The sequence below is a fragment of the Pristiophorus japonicus genome, chromosome 8 (genome assembly GCF_044704955.1).
Source record: "Pristiophorus japonicus isolate sPriJap1 chromosome 8, sPriJap1.hap1, whole genome shotgun sequence".
Taxonomy (NCBI): domain Eukaryota; kingdom Metazoa; phylum Chordata; class Chondrichthyes; family Pristiophoridae; genus Pristiophorus; species Pristiophorus japonicus.
Window position 1 is genome coordinate 31,548,180 of NC_091984.1, and position 16,225 is coordinate 31,564,404.

Sequence of the window (16,225 nt, forward strand, 5' to 3'; positions counted from 1 at the left end):
GTGCTTTACAGCCAATGGAGTACTTTTTGAAGTGTTGTCACTGTTGTAATGACCAAATAGTCTATTTTTCACTTTTTTAAAAACAAATGATGTTGGTTGAGGGATATTGACCAGGACATCTGGGGGGGGGGGGGGGAAGAGAGGAGAACTCCCCTACTTTTCTTTAAAAAAAAAGTGGTATGGGATAGTCTCAGGGTGTCGGTTCAATGTCTCCGCTGAAAGCTGCAAATGGTGCCACAGTCCCTCTTCGCCACACAATCTGGAAGTTTCGGCGCAGCCCCCCCCCCTGGGACGCGTGCTTTGCCGCGTGAGTAACTCGCGCGCGATTGGCGGTTCGGCCGCACTCGGCTGTTTCCGGAGACGGTCGGTTCGGTTGGGAGGGAGGGGGCGAGGGCGAGCAGGAGTGGGAGGAAACACCAACGACACGCGGCGCCATTTTGTGTGTTCACTGTCGGCGGCAGTTGGCTGGCTAAACCTCTGGTAATCCGGCAATGGACGGGTAAGTAACGGTAAACGGTAGGCAAATAAACCCCCTTCCCCAGGGCTGTTGATTCGATATATTCAATTTGATGCAAAGCCCGATCCGTGCGGCCCCCTCTAAATATAAAATATTCCGGCCGAGTGCCGCTGTTTTATTTTATATATAGATATATAAATATGATGGCGTGGCGTCTAACGTGAGCCGACTGGCGGGAAATGGAGGCGAACTCCAGGGCAGGGGCTTCCTCCGGTGCCGCTGACGGGAGAATTTGGCTCCGCCGGGATACCGGTCCTCAATCCCTGCCGGTTTAGGACAGGTGGGGTGGGTGAAGCATTGATCCCCGGCTGAAGCGGCGGCCGCTCCGCCGTGTCCCTCCGGCCATTGTCCATCGCGGGCCGGGCTGCGGGTTCACTATTGCTCCCCCACTCCCCAGACATACAACCGGTTCCCTCCTCCCTACACAATAAATAAACATTGAATAATCAATTTTAAACCGCTCCTGCTTCACAACAACCGGGATTTTCTTAAAAAAAAAAATTTCAACGACAACAAAACCCAGGCCGTTGGATGAAGAGTTAATGGTGATTGTGGGGGAGGGGGAGAGAAGAGGGCGCCAGGCATATGGAGAAAAGGTCTTTCAACAATGGCAGAGAGCCAGGTTGGGCAGGGCAGTCAGCAAGTCTTGTTTTTTAAAAGCACAAAAGGAAACAGTTCGCAGCCCGATGCCTCATGCAGCACCGGTTTTTTTTATCAACTAAATAGCTGGAGATGGTGATTGTGCGATGAACGAGTTACATATAGTGCGTGGGACGAAATTCTGGTTTTACAATAACAGGATTTTTTTTTCTTTTCCCATTGCAGAATTCTCACTGATGTTACAGTTGGCATAAAGGTAGGTGTCATAACTATAGATATTTTAATATGAATGTATATTTGCGTATGTATATATGTGTGTGTATGTGTATATTTCTAACTGTATGTCTCACATGTGAATCTGCAAAGGGACCAAAGTAAGAGTTAACAATTCATACAAAGCGGATGCCGGAAATCTGAAATAAAACCAGAAAAAACTGGAACTACTCAGCAGGTTAGGCAGCATCTATGGAAAGAGAAACCGAGTCAACGTTACAGGTGTAATGAAAGGTGTGTCTCCACAGATGCTGTCTAACCTGCTGAGTATTTCCAGCATTTTTTGTTTTTATTATGAGAAAAATTAAAGCCGGCTGCGAATTGAGACCTTGTTGGTTCTATATACCCCATGATGCAAATACTTAACGGGCATTAGAACCAGCTCAGTCATTCTGGTTCAGAAGTGGAAGACCTTAATTTGACAGTCATGAGACACATGGGGATTTTTAGTCTATGGTGCAGTTGAAACAGTGAAGATGGGGGTTATTTACAATAGAGTGCTATCAACGGCTAGGATATCATAATCTTGTAGTCTACTATAAAACTTAAGTTTAGTGATGGGTGAGAGAAACCAAGAGTTGGGACTTGAGCTGAGAATATGAATGTTGAATTCATTTGGAGATTCAGCTGAATTTGGTACAGTACCTGCTTTCAAGTGATGCCCAACTTGACATGTTAGTGAACTTATTCCAGTTCCAGCACATGCTCTGCTTATAACAATTAGAATCACAGAAGGAAGCCATTCAGCCCATCATGCCTGTGCTGATTCTTTGAAAGAACTGTCCCATTAATCCCACTCCCCTGCTCTTTCTCCATAGTCCTGTATTTTTTTCCCTTCAAGTATTTATCCAATTCTCTTTTGAATGTTACTATTGAATCTGCTTCCATCACCCTTTCAGGTAGTGCATTCCAAATGATAAATCACTGTGTTTAAAAAAAAAAATGGTTTCCTCATGTCGCTTGATTCTTTTGCCAATCACCTTAAATCTGTGTCCTCTGATTACTGACTCTACTGCCACTGGAAAGAGTTTCTCCTTATTCTTTCAAAACTGTTCGTGATTTTGAACATCTCTATCAACTCTCCTTAACCTTTTCTGAACAATCTCAGCTTCTCCAGTCTCACCACATAACTGAAGTCCCTCATCCATGGTACTGTTCTAGTAAACCTCCTCTGCACCCTCTCCTTGACATCCTTCCTGAAGTGTGGTGCTCAGAGTTGACCACAGTACTCTAGCTGAAACCTAACCAGTGTTTTATGAAGGTTTAGCATAATTTTCTTGCTTTTGTTTTCCTTTCTTAAAGCCAAGGATCCCATATGGTTTTTTTAACAGCCATCTCAATTTGTCCTGCCACCTTCAAAGATTTGTACACATACACCTCCAGGTCTCTCTGTGCTTGCACCCCCTTTAAAATTATACCAATTTTATTGAGATTATTAAATTCAAGCTGCTCTGAACAGATGTCATCATCATAGGCAGTCCCTCAAAGCGAGGATGACTTACTTCCATGCCAAAAGGGACGAGTTCACAGGTGTTTCAATAATATTCCAGATCCCAAACTACATCTTGAAGGGTGGAAGATGCCTGTACGTGGATTTTTTTCTAACGTGTGTTGGCCATTGCACACCAGCCACCACACGGGCTTGACAGAGCTAGGTCTTGGTCCAGTGGCAAGGATTACCCAAGACGACTGGAGACCAGCTCTGCTACACAGACCTAGTACGCACACACATCGCAGTGTGGGCTGGCCCGTGCTGCCCCTGGGCTCTCGCCTCTTTTGAGCCCCAAACTCACGCCTCTCCTGGGCCCCGGTCACTTCCATCTACAAACTCTTGCCAATCCTTCGCCCCTCCTGCTGTGCCAGCACACGCCACTCCCTGAAGTGGCATGCCACCGCACGCTGCTCCCTCCAATGGCCCTGGCCTGCTGATGGTCTTGCAGGCCCAGACCGTGCCGATTTTTGGGCCGGGCTGTACATCAGTGTGAGGTCATGCACTTCGGTAGAAAAAAAATCAAAGAGCAAGTTATTATTTAAATGGAGAAAGATTGCAAAGTGCCGCGGCACAGTGGGACCTGAGGGTACTTGTGCATGAAATGCAAAAGGATAGTATGCAGGTACAGCAAATGATCAGGGAGGCCAATGGTATCTTGGCCTTGATCAGATGTATCTGCATAAAGTACAGTAAATTGGTTTTACAAAACAAAACATATGTTTTTGTCTGTTTCTAATGCCGTTGACCTTGGTTAATTTAATAAATAAAAGTAGTACTTCTGCTTTGCACACTTATCTATCTTAAATTGCAAATGTATGGAATTTCTTTGATATGACATGAATAACTTGCAACAGATTGAGGCAAGAATAATGGAAGTTTACAGACTAGTGTTTACTCATGAATGCATAGCGTTATAAACACATGCAGACCATGTAGAGATCTGGTTCACCGAAACGTGTTATTTTGTGTAATATATTCAACTTCATAATAATTGGTATGTTAAATTGTTGATCTGAATAATCTGAGGTTTATCACATCAGCAACTGCAAAATTACAGGACCCCTTCCTAGTTACGAAGTGTTTACAGGAATCTGTCAGATGCAGAAAATAATTACCATGTGTGCATTGCGTTAAGTTTTTGCAATTTTTATTTTACATTTTAGCTAAGTTATGGAATCAATTACTGGTCACTCTATATCCTACACGATGTGTTCATGTCATGATCACCTTCAAAGCCAAGAGAGTGGGAGGCTTGTGTGGAGCAAAAACATCTGAATTGGACCTGTTGTAATTGATAGAAATTTATCTTTATGACATTTTAAATGATTCGAGGCTATTATTTGCAGTAAAGACTTCAGATTCTCATTGAAAGTTGTAATTCCAAGAATGTAATTCATGTCTGATTCTATACTCTAGTTATCTTGTTCCGCTCCTCCAAATCAAGGTGTGTTGGAGGCTAGAGACCGATTATCACCAAGCAAAACCCACTTGCGTGCACAACTTGTTTTTGTGCACGAATCTCGAAGTGGCAACTACCTCATTTATTATAATGTACTGCCACTGAAGTCAGAGCTGCAGATGACAACAGTATGCTAAATGCACTTTAAAATGCTCCATAATGATTTTCTCTCCCTACTTGATAACTTTATGGGAATTGGAAGAACAAATCTTGATTCAAAATAGACTAGTAGAATGATACTATGCACAGATCAGAAGTCTGAACAGGTGGATTTGTAAAAAAAAAAAATGTTTTTTCTGCTTATTCCTATACATTAGCAAATGTAGAGGGAAAATACTGTGTGGCAGTTGGTGTAGTGACTAGCAGATAATTTCTGTGCCCCAATGAAGTGGTCACAAAATTAAGTGGATAATTTTTGTGATTCAGCAAATAGATGAATTTAACATCGCATAATAGACATATTAATCTTATTTTGTGGTGTTATCACTTTAGTTTTTGAAAACTTCTGTGTCTATGTAGAATATAATTCTATTACCAATTTGCAGATGTTTTCAGTTCTTCAAGCGCACTCGTATTTGTGGTGTTTGAATATACCTAAACATGTCTACCCTTTTCCTTTATTTCTAGCTTTCACATGAGAAAATTAAATTCTAGTGTGGATTATTTTCTCGACGCTTATAGTGTAAACCTCGTCATCTTTAACTCCGTTGTAGCAGTTTTGCCTTTGAGCCAGTAGGTCATAGCTTCAAGCCTCACCTGAATGTTGAGCACATAATCTAGGCTAACATTTCAGTGCAGTATTGAAGGAGTGCTGCAGTCAATGTTCCTCTTAAGCTGCGCAACCATGCAGCGCTCCAGGGAACCCACGCAGCCGGCTTTTCAATGTAAAAAATCTCGCATGCACGGTAGAGGCAACATTGGCTGCAATGTTTTGTATTTATTTATTCATTCATGGGATGTGGGCGTCACTGGCAAAGCCAACATTTATTGCCCATCACTAATACCTTTGTGAGCCACCTTGAATCGCTGCAGTACAGTGCTGTTGGGTAGGGAGTTACAGGATTTTGACCCTGCGACTGAAGGAACGACGTTCTATTTCCAAGTCAGGATGGTGTTGGACTCCCAGGGTCGGTCACTCCCGACTATGCCTATGCCACTGTACCGCCACCTCTGGTGGGTCTGTCCTGCCGATGAATGGTGATGGAGGAGTCTGGGACTTTGGCTGAAAGTTATGATTCTGTGGGACAGCTCTCGTTTTTGGCACAAGTCTCCAGATATTAGTGAGGACTCTGGGTGTGCATTTGTCGTGCCTGGGTGGTTCGTCTGGTTTTTTAATAGTATTTCGTAGCAGTTTGGTACAACTGAGTGGCTTGCTAGGTCACTAACAGGATAGTTAAAAGTCAACCACAATGCTGTGGGTCTGGAGTCACATAGGCCAGACCAGGTAAGGACAGTGGATTTCCTTCCCTAAAGGACATTAGTGTAGCAGATGAGTTTTTTCAGCAATCCGGTAGTTACTGATACCCTGTATCAGTTTTTTTTAATTCCAGATTTATTTAATTAACTGAATTTAAATTCCCCAGCTGACGTGGTGAGATTTGAACTCAAGATCTCTGGAATATTAGTCCAGTAACATAACCACTATGCTACCTCTCTCTTTCCCTCCTCCCCCCCCCCCCCAGTTGGAGGTGCCATCTTTTTAATGAGGCATTAACTAAGGTCCTGACTGTCCTCTTAATTGGATGTAAAAAAAATCCTATGGCTCTATTTGAGGAAGAAACACAAAATGTTTAAACTTCAAAAGTACTTCATTGGCTGTGAAATGCTTTGGAATATCCTGAGGTTATGAACGGCAACATATAAATGTATGTTTTTTTTCTTAAATGTGATTAATTATCTGCCAGGAACCTACAGTAGTTCCAAGTATCAGTTTTGGATGGGATTCTCTGTTCACCTTTTTTCCTTATTTACATAGAATGTTTTGTAATCTAATACTGAGAATTTTCAGCAGAGTTTAGTCATTTAGCATTGCTGCTATTATGATCGACTTGGTGGATTGTATAAGTTTTAAATTGGTGTCGAAACAAGGTTCTTTAGGGGCAATTATATTTTTTTCAGAAACAGTAATTGAGACTTGGACATCCTGTCCATTCAGACAAGTATGCTTGAAGCTTTAAAAAAATATCTAATCTTGCTTAGTTGTATTGATGTTTTCCCAAATTGAGTTCGTTGATCAAGCTGTTGACTTCATGTGTTCCTAGTTATATACTTGTGCTTTCCTATTTCTGTTTAAATTGACTAGAAGCAACAGCCATTCTTGATTGCTGGTCTCCCTCTTTATAGAATACTTAAATTTGGCAGAGCTTTTTTTCAAATTCTTTGGTCTCAGTGCGAGATGGATGTTTCCTTCATACATGGGGTTTTGGGGAATAGTATTTAAGTTGTTGACCTCCATTTCCATGGGGCAGTTAAATTATAGAACATAGCTGTATTTAAATTTACAATTGTGGCTCGATCAGCAATTTTTCATTGCTTCATAGACTTAAAATGACATTGAGGCCATTATGATGTTGCAATGTTGAAGATTTTTTAAAGTAGACAATTTTGTTGATCAGGTTGTGCCACTTATAATACAAAATAATCTGGGGTTTTGTGTTTATAATACTGTCAGTAACTGGGATCATGGAAGAGTGATATTTGTTTTTACTCTTTTCTATTATCCCAAAAGATTTAATGAAATAAATAATAGAGCTGGTGTGACATGATAGAAAAACATAGGGTCGCACTCCTAGTGGTTTATTGCTTAAATATACTGTCTTGATATGATGAGCTTTATAGACCAAAATGACTCTCTTTTTGTTACCTGATTTTTGGTGTGGTGGTTGAGGTGCTGCTGTTGGCCTTGTTGCCCCCGGACTGATGGCAGGAAACTGCCAGAATTCCTGCCTGGTCCTGATCGATGTCCAGTATGTCTGCTGGAAAGTATACATATATGGCCATTGGACGAGGAAAGAAGTGGCTTGGCCTCAATGCTTCCTATGGCCAAATAGCATACTTAACACTAGCTTTGCTATGAAGAATGTACCCTGAGCAAAATACTTATAGGGTTGCCAAACTTGCCAGTGCACAATGAAACTACAAGAGCAGAGGAAAACATATAAGATGTTTGTTTGAGGAATATAAGTAAAAATTCAGGTACTAAGAAGAGCTGCTTTCATGTTTTATTAATGAAATGATTAATAAATCAGCAAACTAAGTAATATAGATATTGAACGCCTCAGGGTTGCAGTGTTACCCTAATGAGTACAGAAGTCATTGTTTAAAATCAAAACCAAAAGATGAAGACATTGTCGCACACTTAAAACGTTGCTAAATTTGTAGAAGTGATTTATCATTTAAAAGAGTAGTGCACCAATATTTATTGTAGCCTTAAGCTTTACTAGTACTGTTGAATTAAGTGAGACAATTTTGTAACAACTTCAAACACTGAAGAAAATTGCCAGAATGGGAAATGAACAACCTACAAAAAGATAAGATTACCTGCTTTTAATTTCTGTTCATGACAAAGCTTTTAGAAATTCAGATTCATTATTGATACTGCAATATTGACAAAATTCAGCCAGTATTAGTCAATTATTTAGTATGCATTTTAGTATTCTTAAGTTCATAGTGAAGTTTTATTACACTGCAGGTAGATGTTTTTTATAATCATAATACAAATCTTCAGTCTTGGTATAATACTATGAGTGCGATACTCTCATCCTTTTGGGTAGCCGAATGGGAAAAGATAATTTTAGGATTTGCTGGCCACAAAAATTGCATAGAAGCTTTATTGAAATAGCTTCACTTGTTCAAAATTATGAAATTCCATTTTTTTTTTCTCTCCTTATCCTCTTGTTTTCCCTTCCACTTTTTCCATCCCATTTTTGTGTATTTTTATGATGGACCAAAGAGAAAAGGGGAATAAATGGATATATGTAGTACAGGTGCAGCGTCTAAAATCCAGAACAGAGGCCATTCCGGATTCCGGGCTTTTCCAGACTTCGATTTATTTTCTGACGTCACAAATCCGGAAACATCCGAGCCCAGGTTCGGTTATTTCCAGATTTCGGAACATTGGAAAGGGGGGTGGGGGCGATTCCCACTGAAGAGCTGTTCAGGCTGTCTGGTCCCGCCGAGGAAGATGTCGTCGGGCGGACGGGCCCCGCCGAGGAAGATGTTGTCGGGCGGGCGGGCCCCGAGATCAGGGCAGCGGCGGTGAGGTTGGCAGGGTCGTTGGGTGCAGATGACCCTGCCAGCGATCGGTCCGGATTCTCAATTCTGCACCTATAAAGGACTAAAATTAGAACCAGAAAATGAGTACAAATGGTGCAGAAGCACTAAGCATTTAAAGCTACACTACTGCATTATTGTTTTAGGCCCTGAGACAACCGCTTCAAAGGAGTCGTATTCATCATGACATTTGTTTGAAGTTATTACATTTTTTATTTGCTTTATTTTGGATGTTTTTTTTCCTCTTTGTACACTGTCATCCAAAGCAATTGGTAGGCCATTTGACTGGGTACGCAAGTGGTAAAGGTTGGTTTGCCTCAAATGTTTTCTTCTTTGTCGAATGTAGATTAGAAACCTGCTCTGGGAATGTCATTTTTCAGCAGAGTGACTGTTTATCTACAGTTACCTTAAAATATTGGTTTCCTGGCTTCTGTCAATTACAAAGCCAGAACTGAAGGCTTGCCTATCGTTCAACTTGCAAGGTCTGCTTTATAATGATTAGCCCACACTTTAAAACTGCATTTCCGTCAAATTTATTTCAGGATTAAATGAGTTGAAACATATTTTAGTGTATTTTCAACTAGGATCGTACTAATGAAATCTTTACATTGAGTTTATGGGTAATTAGTACAGGTTGAACCTCCCTTATCCAGAACCACCCTTCGTCCAGAACCATTCCCGGCCACCGGGTGGCGTATGCGCAGAATGCCATCATGAACAAAGTGAAGTCCTTCATTGCTGCCGACTCCCGCACTCGCTGGCCTGATCCTGCGATCCACTGTCGTCGTTCCCCCCCCCCCCCCCCCCCCCCATGATCCCAGCCCCAAACCAGCCACTCCCGATATCTCCCCGCTCAGTACCTGCACCATACAATTTAACGTGACCACCCCTCGTCCGGAAAAATCCCTTATCCAGAACAAGCCAGGTCCCAAGGGTTCGGATAAGGGAGGTTCAACCTGTATGTGAATTGTGTTGAATGATTTCTGATTTCAGTAAAACCTTGCAGTTTGGATTTTGGTTATGCATCAGATATAAAATTAACCTAATGGTAATTTTTAAAGTATTGCTCAATTTATCCTATTTGTATACTCTGGATTGGAACCCACTTCGTATTTTGCATAGCAAGTTCTTTATACTAAGTGATCTTGTATTTACTAAACTCATAGCACTATCCATAGTTCTTATTTAAGAGTTATGTTAAGTATGCTTTTTGAATATGTTTTATAAATTCAGTTTTATCCCATAATGAAAATCAAACTGCATGAGCTAGCATTTTCAATGGTAATGTGACATAACCGAGTCTGTTGTTTGTGTAGTTGTTAAAGAGGCCAAGCATAATGTAAATCAAAGTCCCAGTTATTGGGAGGCTGAAATAAATGCATGTAAAATTTGGCTTGCTGATCATATTGGTAAGTAGTCTAATAGATGGTAAAGTTTAGCAACAAAATTCTCCGACAATCAAGAATATCCTAACAGCACTTATTCAGATATTGAGATTCACATTCAGTACTATTCAGGTATGAAATTCTAGTTGGAACTTTATTGTGTGTCCTTGTTGTTTTTAAAGCTTTAATTTCCTATCCCAGATTGTTAGTACCATATACATTTGGGGCATACGCAAGGTATGCAGAGGGCAGCAGAAGTGAAATCTGGGTCATATGGACTGGGAGAGGCTCAATTGCAGATTTTCAAAGTAACGCAATCTTCGTTGCAGTCTCAGTTACATTGAGTCCTGAGTAATTTTTGTGTATATTAACAACCTTGCATATATGCATTTCCTGTCAACTTTTTTCAATATAAATTCCTATATCCATATTTATAATGGAAGCTGTCTCTCTAAATTCGTCTCACTGAAGGCACTACATGGCATCATTGTCAGGAGGGTTTAATTACTGCGTGACCAGTTTACATTATAAAGTAGACATAAGAATCTACAATAGAATTAAAAATAAGGACTGACAAAAATGGGGTCTGAATTACACTTGTGTGTTCTGGACCAGTGATTTCCCCCGCCCTCCATCCCGTCTTCATCTGTTGACTACATTTGGTCTTGACTTCCTGTGTGCGATGTCGCAGAAGAGGGATTGGTATTTATAAATATTAAATTTTTTTCTTTAGAGAAGTTTGTGCTTGAGGTGCCCATTTTTGTACAACTTAACTTTTTTAATTATGTACTTTACATTATATACCACAGTGCTACAATTCACACAGCAGAATGAGCAGTTAAAGGTGATTTGTATGTAGAAAGATGGATGTTTAATGATTTAAGATTTTTGTGGTCTAGAAATTGTTTGGGGCTAGTACTTTTTGAGCATCATCTTTTTGTGCAGATTTGTAGACCTTATTAGGGAGAAGGAAGTAAATACCATAGTTTTACAAAATGTTAAACGCATTATATATACAAAATGAGTTTATTTTAATCTGTAGGTTGCTTTTAGGCCTAGGGCAGGGGTGTCCAAACTTGGGGGCCATACATAAAGCTTGTATCAATATTCTCATTACTCACATTTTAAGTTGCTGATGCTAATAAAATTTGGGTTTTCTGGATTGAGAGTTATCTGCCTACCAAATGAGGCAAAAATATTAAAAATTACACTTTCCAAACTCTAGGCCCACAAAAATCCAAACATAAATTGGCAAACAAGAAAAATAACTACAAATAGAACTGAATTAGTGTAGTATTAAGGTTTGAATTGCCATGACTCATGGGGCTGCCTGTGGTCATTGGGCCACAGGTTTTGCACTTGTCTTGGCAAATGACTGCCTGGAGAAGTTGATTTCACATCTTTTCAACTGATGCACCGAAGCAGCAAGATATTACAGTAATAAAGCTATTTGAATGTTAGGTGTGGTTTTTTTGTAATAACCTGACCTACAAAATTAACACTGCTGGACACAGACATTGTAACTTGAGTGTAACCAGATGAATTTGTATATCAAACAAAGGAAATATTATCACTGAGTAAACTTGTTTGTAGGACTGTTGAGGCTAAAGTGGCCAGCAGATTTTCATACTATGCAATTCCAATATGGTAAAGAATTGATTTATCTTTACAGGAAAAAATGCATCTTTAAATATCTCATGTCAGCAGTTAGTGATTTGGGGCAGGAGATACTAGGCTCCTACATATAACACTGAGAAACAAGTTAAACTGTCACATCAGTGCGAAAGCATGTTGTGAGGAGGTCACAAAAAATCTGCAAAGGGATATAGACAGGCTAAGTGGGCGAAAATTTGGCAGATGGAGTATAATGTGGGAGTGGCAGAAATTTTTTTTAAAAATTCTTTAAATGGAGAAAAATTACAAAATGCTGCAGTACAGGGGGTTCTAGGGGTCCTTGTGCATGAAACACACAGATTTAGCATGCCGATACAGCAAGTAATCAGGAAAGCAAATGGAATGTTGGCCTTTATTGCAAGAGGGATGGAGTATCAAAGCAGAGATGTCCTGCTACAACTACAGGGTATTGGTGAGGGCACACCTAGAGTACTGCATACAGTTTTGGGCTCCTTATTTAAGGAGGGATATACTTGCAATGGAGGCAGTTCAGTGAAGGTTCACTCGGTTGATTCCTGAGATGAAGAGTTGACTTACGACAAAAGATTGAGCAGGTTGGGCCTATACTCAATGGAATTCAGAAGAATCTGAGGTGATCTTATTGAGACATGCAATATAATAAGGGGGCTTGACAAGGTAGGTGCAGAGAGGATATTTCCACTAGGGGGCATAGTTTTAGAATAAGGGGTCGCCCATTTAAAACTGAGATGAGGAGGAATTTCTTCTTTGAGGGTTGTAAGTCTGAGGAATTCTCTGCCCCAGAGAGCTGTGGAGGCTGGGTCATTAAATATATTTAAGGCGGAGGTAGACAGATTTTTGAGCGATAAGGAAGTAAAGGGTTATGGGATGCGGGCAGGGAAGTGAAGCTCAGTCCATGATCAGATCAGTAGCCGTGATTTTATTAAATGGCGAAGCAGGCTCGAGGGGCCAGGTGGTCGTCTACTCCTCCTATTTCTTATGTTCTTTGTTTTTTATTTTATCTCTGGTTTATGTTTGTAGTGTCTCTGATTTATGTTTGTTTATGTTGATTTGGGCAATGTCCCACAGATTTTATATTCCATAAATTGTTGATCCCGTTTTTTTTAAATATTTGGTTTTAGCTTGGCAGTAATATGAGGAATCTATATCTAATCACAGTGGTTCCCAGAAGCCATTTTGGAAGATCTGCATGAGAACAATGTTCAATATAACTGAATAGCTGTAATGAATTGATGAATTTTGCAATTTGTTTTTTTACAGAGGGGATCTGACGAACTTTCTGGCACCATTCTCAGCAGCCCAAACTCTACCATGAGCAGCGTGGTTGTTACTGGTAGGTTGATTAGTCCACAGTTTAATACAGTAGTTCTTTGTTATAACTCTTGTATTAAAAAGATAAGCATATGTTTCATTTCTGCTGTAATGTAAGGCTGCTATTGAATGATGGTCTAGTGCTTTCCTACAGGTTGGGAGGGTTATGCACAGGTGATATATTTGAACTTCTTTCTAGTTTCAGTGATACAATTGGGAATGACTGTCAATTGAATGGGCTTGTTTTATTGGTCAGTACATTGTTAGTACAGTTGGTATGAGACCAGGGAGAAAAATTGCAGATTTTTTCCTCAAGATAAATTCAGAAACTAAGATCTATGTCACAATTGGAGAGGTAGTGATGCATGAGTAATATATATATTTTTTTCTAATGTCATTTTGAAATGAAACATTGCCTGAATTTTCTCGCAGATCTTCATGCATGTGATCCTGTTGAGATGGTGGGTGGCCACTTGCTCTTGCACTTGAGTGAGCCTTTAAGGGTGTCTAAAAATAGACAAGAATTGCCCTCTTAACTTTCGTTCTCCGCACAAGTGTTATAGGAAAATTAAATCTGTGTCCTCTGCTGCTGTCATCACAGTTGCTTAAACCTGATATCCTGTGGCATTGATAAATCACCTGAGATATCCAGAGCAATAAGCCTTCAGTCTAATTTTGAGTTAATTTGGCTTTATAAAAAATATCAAAATAAATTAAAACATTTTATTTCTTACAGTTCACATAAGATAGCTAAATAAACAATATAATAGCAACATTGTTCATAGCGATCAACAAATTAGTAGTTGGGGGTGGAATTGAAAGGGGAAAGAGTAAGCAGCTACTAATGTTTTATATTCCCAAAAAGATGGTCACTAAACTCAGTGCTTTAAATCCTCGGTTGGAAGAGGTTCAAGCTGGCTACTACACTACTAATTTTTCAGATATGCCCAGAGAGCTAGTTATAAGCTGGAGATATTTCTATTTCTATATTGCTTTCTGAGTCTCATCAGAAGTACTCCAGTTCAATTTCAAGGAATGCGCTCCGTCAACTGTTAGATATCTTAGCTGCAAAACTCTGTTCTTCGGGGGTTATTCCAAACTATTTAGCAGGAATCTCTCTCTCTCTTGGTTTTCAGCATTGCAGTATCTGAGATAATCACCTCAGGCGGCCATGCAGTTATTAATAGATGCTCTTTCTATTGGTTGCAATAATCTTTATAGTTCAGAATTTCCATTTATTAGAGGCTGCCTCAGCTAAACTTGCTCAGCCAGTTGTCTTCCTACAGAGCCCTCACCCATTTCCGCTGATGAGAATTAAACAAGCCGTAACTCTGAATCTTGCATATGGAGGTATTGGTGTGATGACCCTATGTGGGTCCTCGATTAATGGCAGGTGGATGACAGAATGGATCACGTGATGTGGAATTGAGGGCAATAGCGTGCACATTCGTTGCTACTGAAACAGGCCTCTTTTTCTAAGGATCTGATTCAGTTGACCGAGGGTATCTGAATCACATACTCCTTGCCCAATGGTTTGTGGGGGTGGATAACATACAGATAGACTCAGTCGCCTCATGGTTTACCATTCCAAGAGGAGAATCTATCTCGTAATGCTTCAAGAAATTTTTAGCCATGGGGGTGATCCTGGCAGACAATGGCTCCTATATTTCATAGGAGCAGGTGTAGGTCATTCAGCCACTCAATTAGATCATGGCTGATTTGTACCTCAACTCCATTTACTCAATACAAGTTACAAGAAAGTTAACCTTGATCTCTCTCTTTCCCCCCCCCCCCCCCCCGCCACCGCACCCCCCTCCTGTCATTGGCCTCCCAAACTGTAATTTTCATTGTGAGCTGGTATAGTACTCCACTGGCTTGTCAGAGAGATGATCTCATTTGGGAGAGTTCATCTGAACATGGAAAAGTTCTAACTTCCAGCCTGGTTATTGAAATGAGCAGTTGTTAGAACAGGGTCTCCAATCATTGGTAGTGAACACCTTGATCAGTTCCTGTAAGATGCATACTAATTGGCCCTTGCCACACAAAGTGGTGTAGTCGTCTACAAAGTTGGTTAGCCTACATCAGGTGATGTAACCCAGATTTTGAAACGCCTAGTTTTTGTCTGCTTTAAACCCAGCTCTATTTTCATAACCTGTTTTACGTTTGGCTTGTTAGAGGAGTACCCACCGGTGCCCCATTGTGCCCAGATAGATTTTTACTGGTTCCCAATTGGGATCTTAATTTAATTCCTCACAATTTAAACTAGTCATCATTCAAATCTTTTGGACTGATTTTGTTTCTTGCGTGGATAACTGCATTGTTGGTTTCCGTTTCAGCTCCCAGAATTAGTGGACTAGAGTTTCTTAAGGTAGATCATATGACATTCTGACAGCTGGTCCTTGGGACTCGGCTAGAGGTGCTACCAGAAGTTGCTTCCTGCGGGCGGATGCCTCCGATCTATTAAAAATCTATGAACTTACCTGCTGGTCCGGGTGATTCGGCAACTTGCAGTCCATGGCCTCCTCATCCTGCGTCCCAGGAGTACAGGCGCTTCGCAAACATCCCTGAGAATCATGTGGGCCGGCCCACCCAATGAAAGTAGGGGGATCCCCATTCAAACTTCTGGTGATTTCTGTTTCTATGGAGCTGCCATAAGTGTGAATGGGAATACCCCCAAAAACACACACTAAATAAATTGCATATTTAAAATTAATTAAGATGCAATTTAATTCAAAATTTATACAAATTTTTTTTTAAATGTTTGAACCGGGCTAAAAAATTAACTTGCCTTAATGGACAGGCTTCTTAATATATAAATAACTGATAATTTTATTTTTATTTTTTTTAAACTGTTGCGCTGGTAAAACCAGGCCCTTTGCCTGCTTTTACCAGCGTAAGAATTTCAAGGGCATTCCCTGGGCAGAAGTTGGGCAAATAGCCCAACTCTCTGCCCACGGAGGCCCTTTTCTTCGGATGCGTGTGATCTGTCAAGAGGATTCTCCACAGATCGCAAGTTCAGTGTTTCGGCGCGTGCAAAGTGCATGCCTAAACCCGGAACTTGAGGCCCCTACGGGCCCGTGTGCACTTCATATGGGCCCGTGTGCACTTCATATGTGCCCGTAGGAGCCGTGAATTCAGCCCCTATATGTTTTAAATAGTCTGTGTGCACTTTCTGTCTGCACCAGGTGACTTCCTGTTGTATTTTTATTGCACTTTGTGTCAACCTCTTCCATTATAAATATTTATACAGAGAATACCTCATC

General features: G+C 40.5%; 1 protein-coding gene across 2 annotated transcripts in view; it reads left to right on the forward strand.

The window, feature by feature from the left end:
• The first annotated feature begins 391 nt into the window (after window positions 1-391).
• Window positions 392-16,225, forward strand: part of LOC139268464 (polypyrimidine tract-binding protein 2) — a 71,401-nt gene continuing 55,567 nt past the window's right edge. For both annotated transcript variants that reach the window (XM_070886650.1, XM_070886651.1), the window contains exons 1-3: window positions 392-499; window positions 1,343-1,373; window positions 12,912-12,984. In XM_070886650.1, the coding sequence (XP_070742751.1) occupies window positions 492-499; window positions 1,343-1,373; window positions 12,912-12,984 (112 nt within the window). In that variant the 5' untranslated portion in view covers window positions 392-491. The remainder of the gene's footprint in view (window positions 500-1,342; window positions 1,374-12,911; window positions 12,985-16,225) is intronic.